We start from the raw sequence: 14751 nt of genomic DNA, 5'->3' as shown, positions 1-14751 counted from the left end.
TGTGAATATTTTAACGTTGCCAGATTTACACTTTATTAAGCTACCCGAAATTATTCGACTGTGCAAATAGAACATGTGATCAAAAAATAGTTTAAGCGTCTGAAACAAAAATTTTAATTGATTTACATTCTTAATTGGATGATATCCCATTTCCCAGGTTACATTCTCTTTACGATTGTTGTCAATTATGAGTCCATGGAAAAGAGGTTGGTGGAAAATGAGTGAAAACTATTATGTCCACTGTCCAACCAACTTTGGTTACATTTTGTCACACCATGTGCAACAAGCTTTATCCTGTACTCAGTGTAGACAGACCTTCGCACGTGAGACTCGCGTTGCACGTGCTGCTGAGTGTAGAAGCCAGAGAACTGCACGAGCAGTGAGCTTCCGTTCACATATACAAGGGTGAAGAAAGCGAAGCCTGGCATAAAGAATATTTTTATTGGGAAATCAGAAGATCGATACAAGAGGAGAGCACCGTGCCACATCTCTTGACAATGTTTTTTTTTTTTTTTTAGAAGACAATGAAAGTCTACTTCTTACAACTTTGCGGCTCTTCCTGCCATAAAATTCAAACAACGAATGACAACGCGTGTTCTTTTGCTTGCATACTTAACTTTTATCAGTTGTTTTTGTTTGTTGACTTTTTTTGTTTATTTTGTGATTTTATTTGTTATTTATTTATTTTTTGGTTGACTGCTTGCTTTGAATATCTCACAAGACCTGACGACTGAAAAGTTTTAGAAGCAATCAGTTGTGTCGACAGGTGGTCAGCCGATGATGTCGGAGGCCGTCAGGTTGTAGTGGTTCACCAGCCAAGCCGGAGCTCGCAGTGCGTAGAAGGCGTACTGCTTGCCGCAGGCGATGAGTCCTTGTGTCAGCTGCGGCGGCAGGTAGCGGGCCTCGGCCGCCATGTTTGGTCCACGTGGCCCAATTGACGTCACCTGGCGATGGCGGCGACGTGTCGTCGTAGGGCTCCAGTACGACGTAGTTGTCTCTCACGTAGCTGCACTGACAAGTTTTGAGCGATCGTACAACTATACACTGTCTCAACAACTCTAACCAGAAACTAATAAAACCATGAACCCAAAGCTTTTCTTACGTAGCTAATCGTTATTAGACCTTCCCACACATCACATCACATCACATACAAAGCAGAGACCACAGTCCAACCTACAGACCCTAAATCCATCTATTAGCCGTTTTGAACAAAACTGTAAAAATTTCTACACGCAAATCTTTTCTGCCAATCCAGCAAAAGCCTCATAAAATTTGCCCTTTTCCTGTTGATATTCAGCTCGTTACAGATTTCGTCTGAAGATCCACAGAAAATCCAGTTTCACTACATAATCCACTTCATTAAAAACTTCGAGAAAATTCTTATTTCCCAGTCCTTGTGGATGGCTAAGGACAATGTAACTGTCGCGTGTCATGATTTCGTCTAGGTCTGCATCTCTCTCAGCGCGGGGGGGACGCTCCTGTATTGGAGAGGTAGCTCACAGCAGACGACGGTAACATGTGTTTTCAGGCTATTTTTGTCCGGTTCGCGGGAAAGGTCAAGGCCTTCGCCCGTTGTCTGTATCAGCACCTGACGTCACGGTCTTGCGACAAGACGTGAGGTCTGCTCGAGGGCTGGTCGCTGCTGGTGGGAGATTTTTTACTAAGGAACTGTGTAGAGCGAAGAGTTTTTTGGAGAAGACGGCTGGAGTCTGGGCTGTGACATCAGTGTCTACGGGAGTGTGCTTCCGTTTCTTTTCAAGGTGACCGTCGGTCGTTAGCATAAGCCGTTTGGGCTTTTTGTGTATGTCCGGGGTGCACGCCCTTGGTGTGTATTTACTGTGTACTTCCTGTGTATACGTGCTAAGCGTGCGTGCCTTGTGTCCTGGCTCCACGCCCTTTTGTCCGACGAGTTTTGGTCTGAGATATAATCAACCATTCTGCACTTCTTCATTTGTGACGTCTACGTCTACGGGTTCTACACCTGCATTCAGAAAGGGAACTGTACTGTGAACAGCTCCTGAGACTGTGTACTAAGCGCCTCAAGCCCCTGTTCTGTGTTAAGAATTAAAGACTCAGGGGAAACTACGTTTAACTGACTGTACTGGGGGTGGTACGCGACAGTAGCAAAAGAGTTCTGCGCTCAAAGAAAGTTTTAAACGTTTTGCTATGGTAGTTTCATGATAGTGGGTCTTTTAATGTTGGTGAAAATTCTCTTGAAATTTCACTTTTGCCAGGCTGCCTTGCATGTTTAAAATATAGTTATACAAGTTATACAATTCCACCGCTTCTTGTAGCCATGGAGACTACAACTTGATGTCTGCTTCGATAGGGAGGCTTCGCTTTCTTGCAAGCCACAGGAATAAGTGTCGGGGCTGAGTGTCCAGTGAAAACAAAAACCCAGCTTCTTAGAGTCACATCGCCTTTCAAGCTCCATCAAACGGAAGAAGCCAGAGTAGTGAAGCACTGAGTGAAGAAGCGCAGGCCGCGAGCTACACCGTCCATCGTCTCGGCTTCTTCTCTCTCTCTTTCCCTATCATCTTTCCTTCTCGATTGTTTTCTATTTATAGCATTAATAGACATCTACACCGCGCCTTTAAGTACAAACATTTTACTTTCATAATCTTGTGATTCTTCTCTCTCTATCTCTATCTCTTATCCTTACCTCTTGTATTAATGGATGTGATACAAAAACTGATCAGACTGAACTTCCCTTCGCACTTGTTTGTCCTAGGTATACCGATTCGAGAGAATATCTTTCCCCCAGGTTCTATAAATTTCCTTCCTTATGGCTGATAATAATCCATAACAAAGCCATTTACTCTACAAAGCATTAGAACGGAGGAATAAGGATGTGTCACACTAGTCTTTATTTGTATAATTTTGAATATGTATAACCCACTTGCGCAATATGGTTTTATTCAATGCATTACCAATGTAACAAAGTCATGTGATTTACGCTCTTAATATGGGGCGATGGCCAATAAAAATGTTCATTTGTTCTCTCTCTCCCTCTCTTACCCACCCACACGCACGTTTTCTCCTTCTCTCTCTCTCTTGGGGCATGAATTGTTCTAGTTGTGATTTTGAAGTTTGACTTTCGTCTCACTAACTCTTTAGTACAAGGAGAAGCCATGAAAACCACACTTCTCTCATCTTACAATTCTTACAGTATCTTATAGTTCTGTTACTGCGGTGTCTATCCAGTAGTGTGGAGGCCTGATGGCTACTCACTGTGCGAGGTACAGACAGCTTTGTAGCAGGAACGAGAAAGGTTCTTCTTCTTGTGCATCACACAGCAAGCTGCACAGTAGACACACTCTCAATCAGTCGCTGTACCACAGGAACATTTTTGTTTATCAGCGCCTACAAAGGTTTACCTTCGTGCAACAATCACTGTACACCATGTAAAACATACCAGCTCCACCACCCCACCCTACTCCACTCTTGTCTTTACCTGTAAAACAATTCCTTTGTCTTATCGTCAATCTGTTTTTAAAAAAATAGTCACACAGTGTTCAGAGTAAAAACATTCTGTACAGATATACACAGAAACAAACCCTAGCTGAATCCCTGTAGAAACCCAGTGACATTCTTGCTAATGTCAAAGAAATGAAGTGTGCGCCTGGATGCTAGCGAGAAATGGGGATTTACACCATACAGGGCCCCGGTCTCAAGGCAACCACAACGAAAGTAAAAAGGTCAAATTGCTTACCATTAGGGGTCTAGGGTAAGTAATGGGTTTCTCACTCAACAACATTTCCCTCCGAAAATATTGACCAATTTTTTGATATTATTCTCCTGCTCCATACTGTCTCCCCTTCCCCGCCTCACACACACAAGCAGAACATCTCCATTACTGCATGCGCGAGCAGACAAACTGACAGGCGCAAGATGGATGGCCAGAAGACAAGTGGGAGCATCAACCAAGTGGTACTCACATGGCTGTGGCGAAGGTGACCACAAAAGCCAGAACCACTTTGTTTGTGTTGTCTGGACGTGTCATGGCGGACCGCTGCCGTCAGGAGGGCGAGGTAGGAGGAAGACTGGTGCTTACAATAGATGACCGAAAAACGAGATAACAGAAGTCGGCCATTTTGTAATCTCGAAGATAATCTGCGTTGGTTGTCTTTTGCGAACTTTTCGTGTTCATGTGACTGTCACTATCTACGTGTTTGTCCCAGAAAATTGCTGCAAATGCCAGTCCAGGAAAACCCACAGTGCTAAATGCTCATAAGGCATGGGTGACCGGGGTCATGATGTCAAGGTTAGAGCACCATCCTATGGTCCGGGTAATGGGGTCATGATGAGGGTCAGGATCAATGTCACAAGAAAAAACTTAATTGCTCACAGTTTTTATATAGCAAAAATCTCATACAGTTATGCCCCTTTAAAGCTTCGTCTTCATGGAGCAAAGTCTCGAGGGGACTTAACCCAGGTAGGCTTGCGTGACAACAAGCTTTTCTCAGCTCTCATTCTCACCACAAGGGGAGTTAACTCGCTTTCTGTTGCGCTCGATGCCAGAGGCAAACGTGGTCTTCGAGGATAAACTAATTGTGGTGAAGGTCCCGTCTCGAGACTCAGGGCCGTTTAAAGTCACACCCTGTCACGCACAAGAGACTGGTATCTCAGTGGTATTTACCTCCAAGATAATGAAGATCACAAGGTGCTAAGGCCTCGTCCTGAGGTACACTGTATGTAAGACCTGTTCATTAGGCTAGCCGTTGAGAGGGGTCAGCAGGTTCTACCGGTAATCTGGTTTCTTCGCTCTACATCACCTTTACTACCACAAAACCACCTTTGGGTGGAATTCCTTTCTAACCAAACTAACCAACCAAAGTACAAACCCTCCACACACACATAGACATACAAATCTAACATTGTGCAACATTACATAGGATCACATAAGCTTTTCTCTTTCTGTTATCTTCATTGACTTAGTGACTGAATTTTTGCACTGTTCATTTTAAATGTTTCTCTTATTAAGAAAGTATTTCAGTGATGTCTGCTTATTTGCAAAATTTAAATAGCCTCCCCTCTTCGCCTTTAATTTATTCTCATATTCTTTCCCAAATCAGTTGTCAAGTGTGCAAGGCTGCTTGCTCGCGCACTCACATACATTTTGCCTCTCTTACTCGAGAGGACTGAGAGACAAGAATAAAATGCAGCAAGAGAAGAGAGAACAACCTGCACAAGAGAATCAGTATCAAAGGAAGACTGACTTAAGCCTCCTCAAGTCACCGAGGGCACCATGGATACATCGGCTTAGGAATGATGGATGGTCTCGTAAAAATTTGCATAGTCTCCGACAAAAGCAGAGTCAAGAGGTTGTTTAGAAACCATAAACCCAAAGATGCCAGACACCGGCAGGTATGGGCCAGACGAGGCAGACTAACCTCCATCTTTAACCTAAAAGGGTCTGGATATTTTTAATCTCTACTTATTTTGTTACTTGTTGGAGAAGTCTCCTATTAAACTCAATTCGTTTCTCTTTTTTTTAACTTTCCTGACACTTACCAACACGATAATCTTCGTTTTAAAAGTTTTTCTTTATTGTCTTTTCCTGTAACTTGCTGTCCATGAAGGAGACAAGGTAACGAGGTTGCCACCTGTAATTTCACCGATTTATCAAGAACCGATTGAAACAAAAAGAAAGTTGAAAATAATCATTAAACACATGATTCTCGTGCGAAGAAATAGCTACAGGTGAGAAGAAAGTGGGTGAAGGCGAAAACAAGAAAAGCCTTGAGGTGTTTAAACAGATTCTTTCATCCTTCTCTCCGTGATTTTATTCACCTTCTGTAAATAGCAGCATCGTGGCATCACAGTTCAGTTCAAATTGTGATGTAAAATGGCACAGATAGACAAAAAAGAAACAAACAACATTTTTAATGCACATCTCTAAAAATCCCAGATGGTCTCTTTATTTAATTAAAAAAATACTCATAGGTATAGCGGATGGTAATTAAAGTATATTTTATTTGTTCTTTATTCCATAGCAGCTTCTGAACAAGGAATGTTCAGACTTTTATTATGTAGGTGTTTTATTTGTTGTTTTGTTTATGTTTTGCTTTACATCGGATGTACACCACATAAAGTACATAATAATTACACTATACAGCAAAAAGTGCATCATAACTTTTTTTTTTAATTTTCTGGTTCTTATTTTTGCTGTTTAGACGACAAACATAAACATGTGATGTTCGTGCCTGCAGACAGAGTGGTCCACCGTGGCCAGGAGGCCGGCGACTTAGCCTCGACTGACGGGCGGCTTTGATCAGTCGGACGGGAGGAGGAATTTAGTGATTTGTCCATTTCGTGTCTTGTCCACGACCTGGAGGCTACATCCCGATGCTCGGGTTCTATTTTCTGCCTTCTTGGTCGTATCATCTGCCACGTCTGTGTGTATCACAAAACATCTCCCCCTTTCTCGCTAGCCCCGGTGAGATCATCAACAGACCAGAGGCAATGATGGATGAGGTTGTCAAGAACTCACGAAAGAAATACAAAAACATGTGCTTACAATAGACAATCCATTTTTTGACACATCTGTCTTTTATTTTGATACTAATTGGCATTTCTCTTATTGATTACAGTCTGAGGAAACCGGGAAGTGATGACGATGGAGTCCACTACTTATTTGAAACAGGAAGAGGTCCTTTATGGTCTTCACATGAAGAGCTGCATGGTCTTTTGTGTAGTAAGAAAATGTGTGGGATGTTCTGGAGGTTTCTTTCGGCAAGTAGGAAACTCAAAAGAAAAGTGAGAGAAAATACAGAAAGAAAGAAATCACGCTGAGACCTGCCAGATATACAGATCCTCCATCAAACACCCTTAGCCATTCTGAAATGAAAAGTCTGCAACCACACAATCACAAAGAATATTAGAAGGAAATATATTGTTTCACAATTTGATGTAACAAAAACAAAATGTTTCAGGTCTTGACACAGAATTTTTCCATGGTTAATCATTTGATCATTTATCTGCCAAAGCTTTGGTTCTGAGACATCGTCGAGAGTTCACAAGACTGAAAACATACAGAGAATGTGCTCCGACATCGTGTCAGTAGTGTCAGCCAATATCTTTCTCTCTCTGTCTCTCTCTGTCTCTCTCTCTGTCTCTCTCTCTGTCTCTCTCTCTGTAGAGTGTGTGTGCGTGTGTGGTCATTACGTTTCCTTCCTTCATTCTTTAAGTCATTATTTCTCCATTACACCTTCCTCATTCTTTTTTCTTCTTCCTCTTTTCTTAATGACTGAAGAAGGAAGGAAGAAATCACAATAACCACACACACACACACGTTGATTTTTTTCCTTCATTATTTAAGTCATTATTTCCCCATTAAACCTTCCTTCTGTCATTCATTCTTTTTTCTTTTGTTCTTTCTTTACTTTCGTTCTTCCTTTTTTCCAAATGTCTCTTTTTTCAAAAATATCCTTCCGATAAACGTCCACATCACAGTTAAAGTTTATACACACACGACCGTCGAGTGTAAGTTCACCTCCCATGTCCAAGTCACGTGACTGCTCTCTGTCTGCACCAGTCTATTCATTCTTCCTTTTGCTCCATCTCGACAGCAAAGGAGTCGGCGTCATAGCAACTGACCTTGGTCAGCAGGAGGGACGGGGATGGGGAGGGTCTGGGTGCTGCAAGTGCGCTGGTTGTACTCTGTGTACTAAGGCGGTGCATGGAGAGAGAAGGAGGGGTCAGGTAGCGGCCGTTGTCGCTGAACACTGATGGCGAGTGGACGCTGAGAGACACGCCTGAGGGAACTTGCTGTAACAATCAAGACACACAAATAAGTGAGGGACGCCAGCAGAAATAAGCTGTAACAATAACAATATCAAAATATTTTGTTTTCATACAAAAGTAAGACAGTTCACAACGAAGTTTCCATAAAAGAGAACTCAAACACGCTGAAGAATATTTTGTTTTCATACGAAAACAGTTCACAATGAAGTTTCCAAAGAACTAAAACATGCTCATCAAAACATCAGCTACTTGCTGTAACAAACAAGTAAACAAATCACGATAAACAGAAGCAAGACATTCGGAAATAAGGGGACAGAATGAAGGGTGGTTTCAGTCGTACGGTCCTCACTTTGGAACGTGTATAAAAATCAACTCAATGTTCTCACGTGTACCTACCTTCACTACTGGAACTGTTGAAAGTTCTTCTACAGCCTATATTTATCCAGTCAGTTTAAAATAATGAGAACATTAAATAGATAATTGTATAACTTAACAAAATGAGTCTACTTTGCTCTTTGATGGTGTTTCAGGACGTTGGAACAAACGAAAGAAAAGGGAGACTTTGACCGGACACTGCAGGAAAAATAAACACATTAACCCAGTTTCCTTTTATCTTTTCACGAAGGTTTCAGCACTTTACGCAGTTTTCAAAGCAATTTATGTCTTCCAGGCTTTTCTATTTCATGTCTACTGGATCATAAAACCTTTGAAAGAACGTTTGTCTACCGAGGTGAAGTAGAAATCTCGGAAGGATGCAGGCCTTAAAGGCTTTGTCATGCTCTAGTTCTTTATGCGAATTCTATATCGTTCTTACCGTGAGAATGCATTTCTACAAAGGTTAATGAGCCCAGATTTAAAATGGTTCATCCTTTCAACAAAAAGATGAATGGATAAACCGTAAACAACCTTAATCCCAATGGCTTCACTTCACTTCACGAACAGCTTTGAGAGAAGCGTGGGGAAGCATCTTGTGAAATGTCTTTTGGTTTATTTTTGTGACTGAGTCCAAAACAGAAGATTTGTCCGCTAACTTTTATTTCTGCAAACCAGCCATTAAAGTGAATTAATGGTGAGACTAAGTAGGTGTGCAAAATCACACATGAGGAAGGGGACGAGTGGATAGCCTTGTGATCACTGACGGCGCCAACACTTCCCGTCACGCAGTAGACTGCACTTGCTGACCTACCTGTCGGGAACAGCTACCTGACTCTCAGGTACCTTGAGGTAGGTAAGAGAGGAAGACGAAACAGGAACCGCTTTCACAAATAAGTGGAATCTCTAACACCTCACTTCCCTACAACTGTAATGACTCGAAACTACTTTTTCTCTTTTTCTTGTTTAAACCTCACACGTGTGCGATTTCTTGCATTTCTTGGACAATCGATGGAGCTGAGTTCCCTACTCGCCACTACCCATTATCCGGGCATGATAATGGCGACTTTCTTTTTTTTTTTTTTTTTGCCTGTAAGTCAGGAAAAAAGCTGGAAATCAATGAGACAGCACAGCACATCCTGACATCGGAGGAACAGCTAAATCCGGACCCAAGACATGTAATTACTTTTTTGAATCTTTTCCCAGTTGTCCACAAAGTCTGTGTTCTGAAATTCTAAAATAAGGATATAGGTGTCTAGAAATACATATCAGCTCTTACATATTGCTTATTATGCCTATTCGGTACTAAATTTGTAAACATTGTTCTTAATCGTTTTGTTTAAACTGGGGCTGGAGTTGATTTTGATTCCATTGTCTTCCGTCCACACATCAATCCAGAAGTCATAAGGGCTCGCCGTTCCTTGGGAATACTCTTTCCTCTTTCGTTTTATATCAATTTCTTTCCAGCTTACCGGAGGAAAGAATAAAGAAAGTCAATAAATTAACAGCTGTTAAATGTCAATGTGAATATTAAAAAAACAAACAGTATGGGGTCTGGGGTCGGACAGCATATAAAGTAAAACACCATTCCCCCCTTCTTTGTCTATAAATGGATTAAATACTAGATATCAAAGCCATATTATCAATATTTTATCAATTATTGATATATTAATATCATCAATCACTTTGTTTTACCTGAAACAAGCACCGCCAGTAGATCCCATTGGTCTGATCACTGGCCGGTGTCTTCCGCAGAACACATTGCCAGACCGTGTTCCGGAAGGACTCTCGGAAGTTCTTGGACATAAAGCCGTACACGATGGGGTTGAGGCAGCTGTTGAGGTAGGCCAGCAGCCAGAACGCCTGTCGCATGGGTTTGAGGGAGCCCAGGTGCAGCTCCTCCAGCAGCCCAAAGGCCACGAGAACGTTGTTGACGATGATCGGACCCCAACACAGCGCGAACAAAGCCACCACCGCCACCAGCATCTTCACGACCTGTGGAGGATAATAGCCGATGTAACAACGATTAGCTGCTTAAAATGTGATTATTAGCAACAGCAAAAGAAGTTGTAATTTAGTAATAATTGATTAGTCTGTACGTGCAGAAAGAAATACCTAAGTTCTGACACGAGATTTGAACCCATGATCCTTAGATTCTTCTTATAGCGAGAAGCAAGTATGTTAGCACAGAGCTAATGGAGCGCCCCGCTTGATGGCTTTGCTAATCTCTCTCTACAGGGAATGAAGACGAAGACAAAACTATAGGTTGATGGATCGATGTTTGCTGGGGATACCGAAGATTTTTCTGTGTGGGAATACTTGAGGTGAGACAGCTCTTGAAGCGGCAGGGATAAATAAAGCAAATGTGAAAATAACTGTTACGCTTGGCCATACAGCCACCCAGCATCTGTCCTTAGCTCACACAATGCCTGCCTCACTTCCGGTGGCCACTGCTTCCATCTCTCACACAAACAGTTGTGCGCAGATTATTTGGATTCCATTTTTCAAATTTACTGAGTGAGAAAAGTTCTTTCACAACTCCTGGCTTGTTCATCTAACTACTGCAATTATGCCGAACAGCTTTGAGGCAAATATTGAGGCTACCTTGTTGAACCGGAAGTGGCTTAATATTTCTACAAGCAGGTTGATAATGATTGCATTGACTCAGAAAGGCAGAAATGCACATGACCTGGTAGAGCCCATACTTGTCACTGTGAACCCCTCTAAGGTGTTGACGACTTTGTCTCTATGTATATAGAATCCTTCATTAGTCAGAAGCTGCCTGTGTGTGGCTGTGGTTGTGGTTGTGGTTGTGAGTGTGGGTGTGGGTGTGGGTGTGGGTGTGGTGTAGGTGTGGTGCAGAATCGTTTGTCTTCAGACACAAGAGACATCGACTCACCTGTTTTCTCGTAGCATCCTCGCTCTGCGTGCCTCGCTTACACCTCACTCCTGTGTTTGTCTGACGAACGAGCAGACGAAATTCACCCCGCTGAGCGCATGCGTCACCGGAAGATGACGGCGGGGACGTCATTAGAATAGGGAGAAGGTTGTGGCTGCTTCGTACGGAGCACGAGCTGGAAATAATCAAAACTAATGTAAAATAGTAAATAACTAATTGTAAAATAGTGATCCACAAAATGTTTAATGGTTAATGACCTAAAAGTGTAAACTATTCTCTAAAGTCTCTCTTGCAGGTGCATATCTTTATTGTATAACAGTTCAACTCAAGCAAATACTATTTATCTCAACCAATGATAGATATACCTGATTTAAAACAATGATTCAAAAGAATTATGAATTTATTTTATAATATATACAGATTAGATAATTATTTCATGGAATGTCTTGGAAAATAAAAAGAACACAAGAGCAGTCCACGATACGAGTTGGGATGCGTCTGATTCTAATTTTACACCTTCGATGCCCTCCCCCTTGCACTGAAAATTTAAAAAAAAACCGATTTGACCAATCAGTATCTTCGTTACTTACTGGCCTGCACGGATCGATGCTCGTTGGTAGCGGACCTGCCACAACCTCCGGCAAATGCTGACGTACGTGCAGGTCATGAAGGTCAGGGGCAGGACGTAGACGATCAGAAGCATGTAAAGCTGGTAGAGCTGCTGGTAGACGAGGTCCGGCCATCTCTCCATGCACCAGTAGCCCTTCCGTGACCCGCCGACCAAGAAGTGACCCTGTGAAGATAACCCAGATTTATGCCTCCGCTTCTCACAGGCGCCTGAGTTCTGCAATTATTTCCGAGCCTGAAGTATTCAGTTTCTCCTTCACCGTTACGAATGTTTCTTTTATTTGTTCCTTTCGGCATGCCATACCACCGGATAAAGCAGGAATCCCGCAGTGTGCTTCGACCTCATCAAGTTAATTCTTCATGTAAGTGGCTAATTAATGAGCAGACTTTAGCCTACATGTCTTCGTAAGCAATTATATACAGAAATATCTATGCCAGAAATGAATTCAGAAAGAAGTGCATAGGTGAGGTATGAATACTACAATTTGATTACTATTGGCCACATCAAGAGCGGCAAGTGTAGGACAGGTTCATTAACTCTGTAGCCAGACATTAAACCAAACACCAACACACGTTAATGGCAGTGGCGACAGCAAACTGAAATAAAATCCTTAAGAAATTCCGAGACCATGTTGTTCCTTAAAAGCTTGTCTTTTGTCATTGATACCGTTCATGTGAACAACAACTGCTTAAATGGACCGAAATTTCTTCAAACAACATCAAGCAGATTGGAAATATTTTTTCTGATAGTAAATAGCTTATTTGCAAAAATAAACATGGAAAAACTGAAGCTTAACGGATTCACATTACAGCAGAGTCAATATCTGGGACTACTCGAAAATTGAAATTCAGGTGATGGCGACCGTGTTTCTCTCTAGGATCTGAGCTGTGGACAAAATTCAATATTTTTTGTTATTGAAGGTTATTTTTTTTTTCTTCCGCCATCTCTGAGACGACACGTACAAAGACAAGTAAAAAAGACAAAGAGAAAAGAGAAAACAAACACACACACAAAGCTGTCTTTATGGATGCGCGGAGGAAGCAGGCAAAGGTGGGCGGACGACAAATGATTTGCGTAGGAGTGCGCATCTCGTGAAGACTTATTTTCTTCGGTGTAATGATGTGGATGGAGGTCTCTAAGGTATAAATTATAGAGCTTATGGCTGAGGCAAGGAGACATTACTTTGCTGTGATTTGAGTTCTGTAGAGTAGTCCTTCCCTTAACATGGTGGTTTGTATCGTTGTAGTGATATAAAGTCCTGACAAGACCTAAAACCTGTAGAAATGAGTTTCGGGTTTGACGAAGAAAGCTTAACGAAGAAAAAGATATTTTATATGCTAGAAACTTACTTTTGTGGGGCAAATTACGATTTAAATATATCTAAATCTATGTAGAGAATGCACCTTTTTCATTTTCTTTTGATGAAGAATTTTTTGAAATATTTATTTTTTAGTTCAGATTTTGTTGGTGTTTTATTTGTAAGGTATGCGTCTCTCTCTCTCACACACACACACACACAGAAATCATAAGGCAAACTAGAAGATAAACTAACTATGGCAAAAAAGACAGGAAAAGCGCAGACAGTCAGACACTAAGCCATGTTCACGGAAGGAAAGGACAGTTACCTGTCCAACAATAATCGGGAGCGCCATAACGAGGCTGAGGATCCAAATCCCAATCACAGACCGTCTGGCCAGCTTAACAGTGCACATGTACCGAGCTTTCATGGGGTACATGATAGCGTAGTACCTGCACAAGACAAACATATGATACTGAATACAAGCTTTTCTATAAGTTGTGTTTCCACAAAAGTAATTTATGTTTTACCATACATTCACAGATGAATGAGTGCGTATGTAATTATAGAGAGATAGAGAGAGAAGCTGAGTCATTTGTCCCTTGACTGGCAGCTGTCGTTGGGAGGAGTACATGGATAGATGAGGCAGCTGACAGGGACCACCACTCTTGCCTATCGTGGGCAGTAGTCAGCAGGTCCTGTACAGGAAGACCAGTCCAGTCTTTGACATTTGCAAGCCAGTTCTTCGTGTGGTCACCACGGCGTCCACCACCCTCCATGGCCAATCAGACCAACCTACCTCCCTTGACTGTTGCAACTAGAGGTCTATGTGTGTCCTATGAGTGCGGCAACCGTGCTTAATTGTTATTATCATTGGTTTTATGTTACTTGTCTGAGATCCAGATTCTGGATTCTGGATTCTCCTCTCTGTCTCGTCAAGACATGTTTTACATCAGTAGAGCAAGATCGGTACTACAAGGGATTTGTACAGATTGTACTTGATAGTAAACTGAATGTTATGGCTGTGCCAGACCTTGTCCATTCTAGTTATCGACGCTGTTGCGATCCTGATGCAGATATCTGTCGTGGACCTGCCGTCCTTGAATAGAGTGGCTCCCACGTACTCTCTGCTTTGCCGTTGCCTGTGATCATACCATTGCTCTTATCAGTGCTGGTCTCCATTTCAGATGCGTTCAACTGTCTGTCAGTCTGCTTGTAAGATCTTTGAGTTCTTTGTTCGTGTCTGCTAACAGGTGTATGTCGTCTGCAAAGCGTAGGTTGCAAATCGGCCGTCCATCAATGGAAATGGAAATGTGATAGTAGGGGAGAGTTTCAAGCATGATGTTCTCCAAGAAGATCCTGAACAGCACAAACTAAATGTGTTTAACTCTCTGGGGACGTCTGGGTTCAGATCGACAACTGAAAGCGATGCAAAACATTGTTGGCAAAGGAAGCAGATGGCGTGGATGTGCACAACAGCTTTATTCTCGGACGCAGCACGTCTCCAGGGACTGACACCACATCTTCAGTTAGGAAAGCGCAGGGCGAAATGTAATAATGGTTAACAAAAACACTGATTAAACGACTGATGCACGAAGACCACACATTCTGTAGTCTTTCACTACCTCGAAGTCGTGATTGTCACACCGAAGTTTCGAGTTTACATTCTCGCTGCCTTCCTCTTCCCCTTCATTGTCTACCTCTTCGTCACGGACTGTCTCTCCCTGCCTAAAAGATGTCATATCAGTTTCATAAGTTAGCACTTAATATATCAGGTTCTTCTAAAGTTTTCGATTTGATGACTGAAAT

General features: G+C 42.1%; 2 protein-coding genes across 2 annotated transcripts in view; both read right to left on the bottom strand.

Annotated features, from left to right (window-relative positions):
* Positions 1 to 420: 420 nt before the first annotated feature.
* LOC112574577 lies at positions 421 to 4094 on the bottom strand. Its single transcript, XM_025255749.1, has 3 exons — positions 3939 to 4094; positions 3232 to 3300; positions 421 to 1006 (listed from the first exon to the last, which is right to left on the bottom strand). The coding sequence occupies exons 1-3, from the start codon at positions 4001 to 4003 to the stop codon at positions 751 to 753; spliced, it is 390 nt and encodes a 129-aa protein (XP_025111534.1). The 5' UTR covers positions 4004 to 4094; the 3' UTR covers positions 421 to 750.
* Positions 4095 to 6023: 1929 nt separating this feature from the next.
* The window catches only part of LOC112574429 (G-protein coupled receptor 54-like), a 37149-nt gene continuing 28421 nt past the window's right edge, over positions 6024 to 14751 (bottom strand). Inside the window, exons 3-7 of the mRNA XM_025255501.1 lie at positions 13271 to 13394; positions 11608 to 11810; positions 11018 to 11192; positions 9814 to 10113; positions 6024 to 7770 (exon numbers count right to left, since the gene is read on the bottom strand). Of these exons, the coding sequence (XP_025111286.1) occupies positions 7543 to 7770; positions 9814 to 10113; positions 11018 to 11192; positions 11608 to 11810; positions 13271 to 13394 (1030 nt within the window). The 3' untranslated portion in view covers positions 6024 to 7542. The remainder of the gene's footprint in view (positions 7771 to 9813; positions 10114 to 11017; positions 11193 to 11607; positions 11811 to 13270; positions 13395 to 14751) is intronic.

Source organism: Pomacea canaliculata, linkage group LG10 (genome assembly GCF_003073045.1).
Source record: "Pomacea canaliculata isolate SZHN2017 linkage group LG10, ASM307304v1, whole genome shotgun sequence".
NCBI lineage: Eukaryota > Metazoa > Mollusca > Gastropoda > Architaenioglossa > Ampullariidae > Pomacea > Pomacea canaliculata.
The sequence above is the reverse complement of the archived record's forward strand: the minus strand, read 5'-3'. Positions and strand labels throughout refer to the sequence as shown.

What these genes read in the sequence shown, in the direction of transcription:
- LOC112574577 (XM_025255749.1), bottom strand. Translation starts at nt 4,003, where the DNA reads ATGACACGTCCAGACAACACAAACAAAGTGGTTCTGGCTTTTGTGGTC. An exon ending in GTCACCTTCGCCACAGCCAT is followed by an intron (nt 3,301 to 3,938) that starts GTGAGTACCACT and finishes TCTACTGTGCAG; the next exon opens with CTTGCTGTGTGATGCACAAG. An exon ending in AGCTGTCTGTACCTCGCACA is followed by an intron (nt 1,007 to 3,231) that starts GTGAGTAGCCAT and finishes TTGTCAGTGCAG; the next exon opens with CTACGTGAGAGACAACTACG.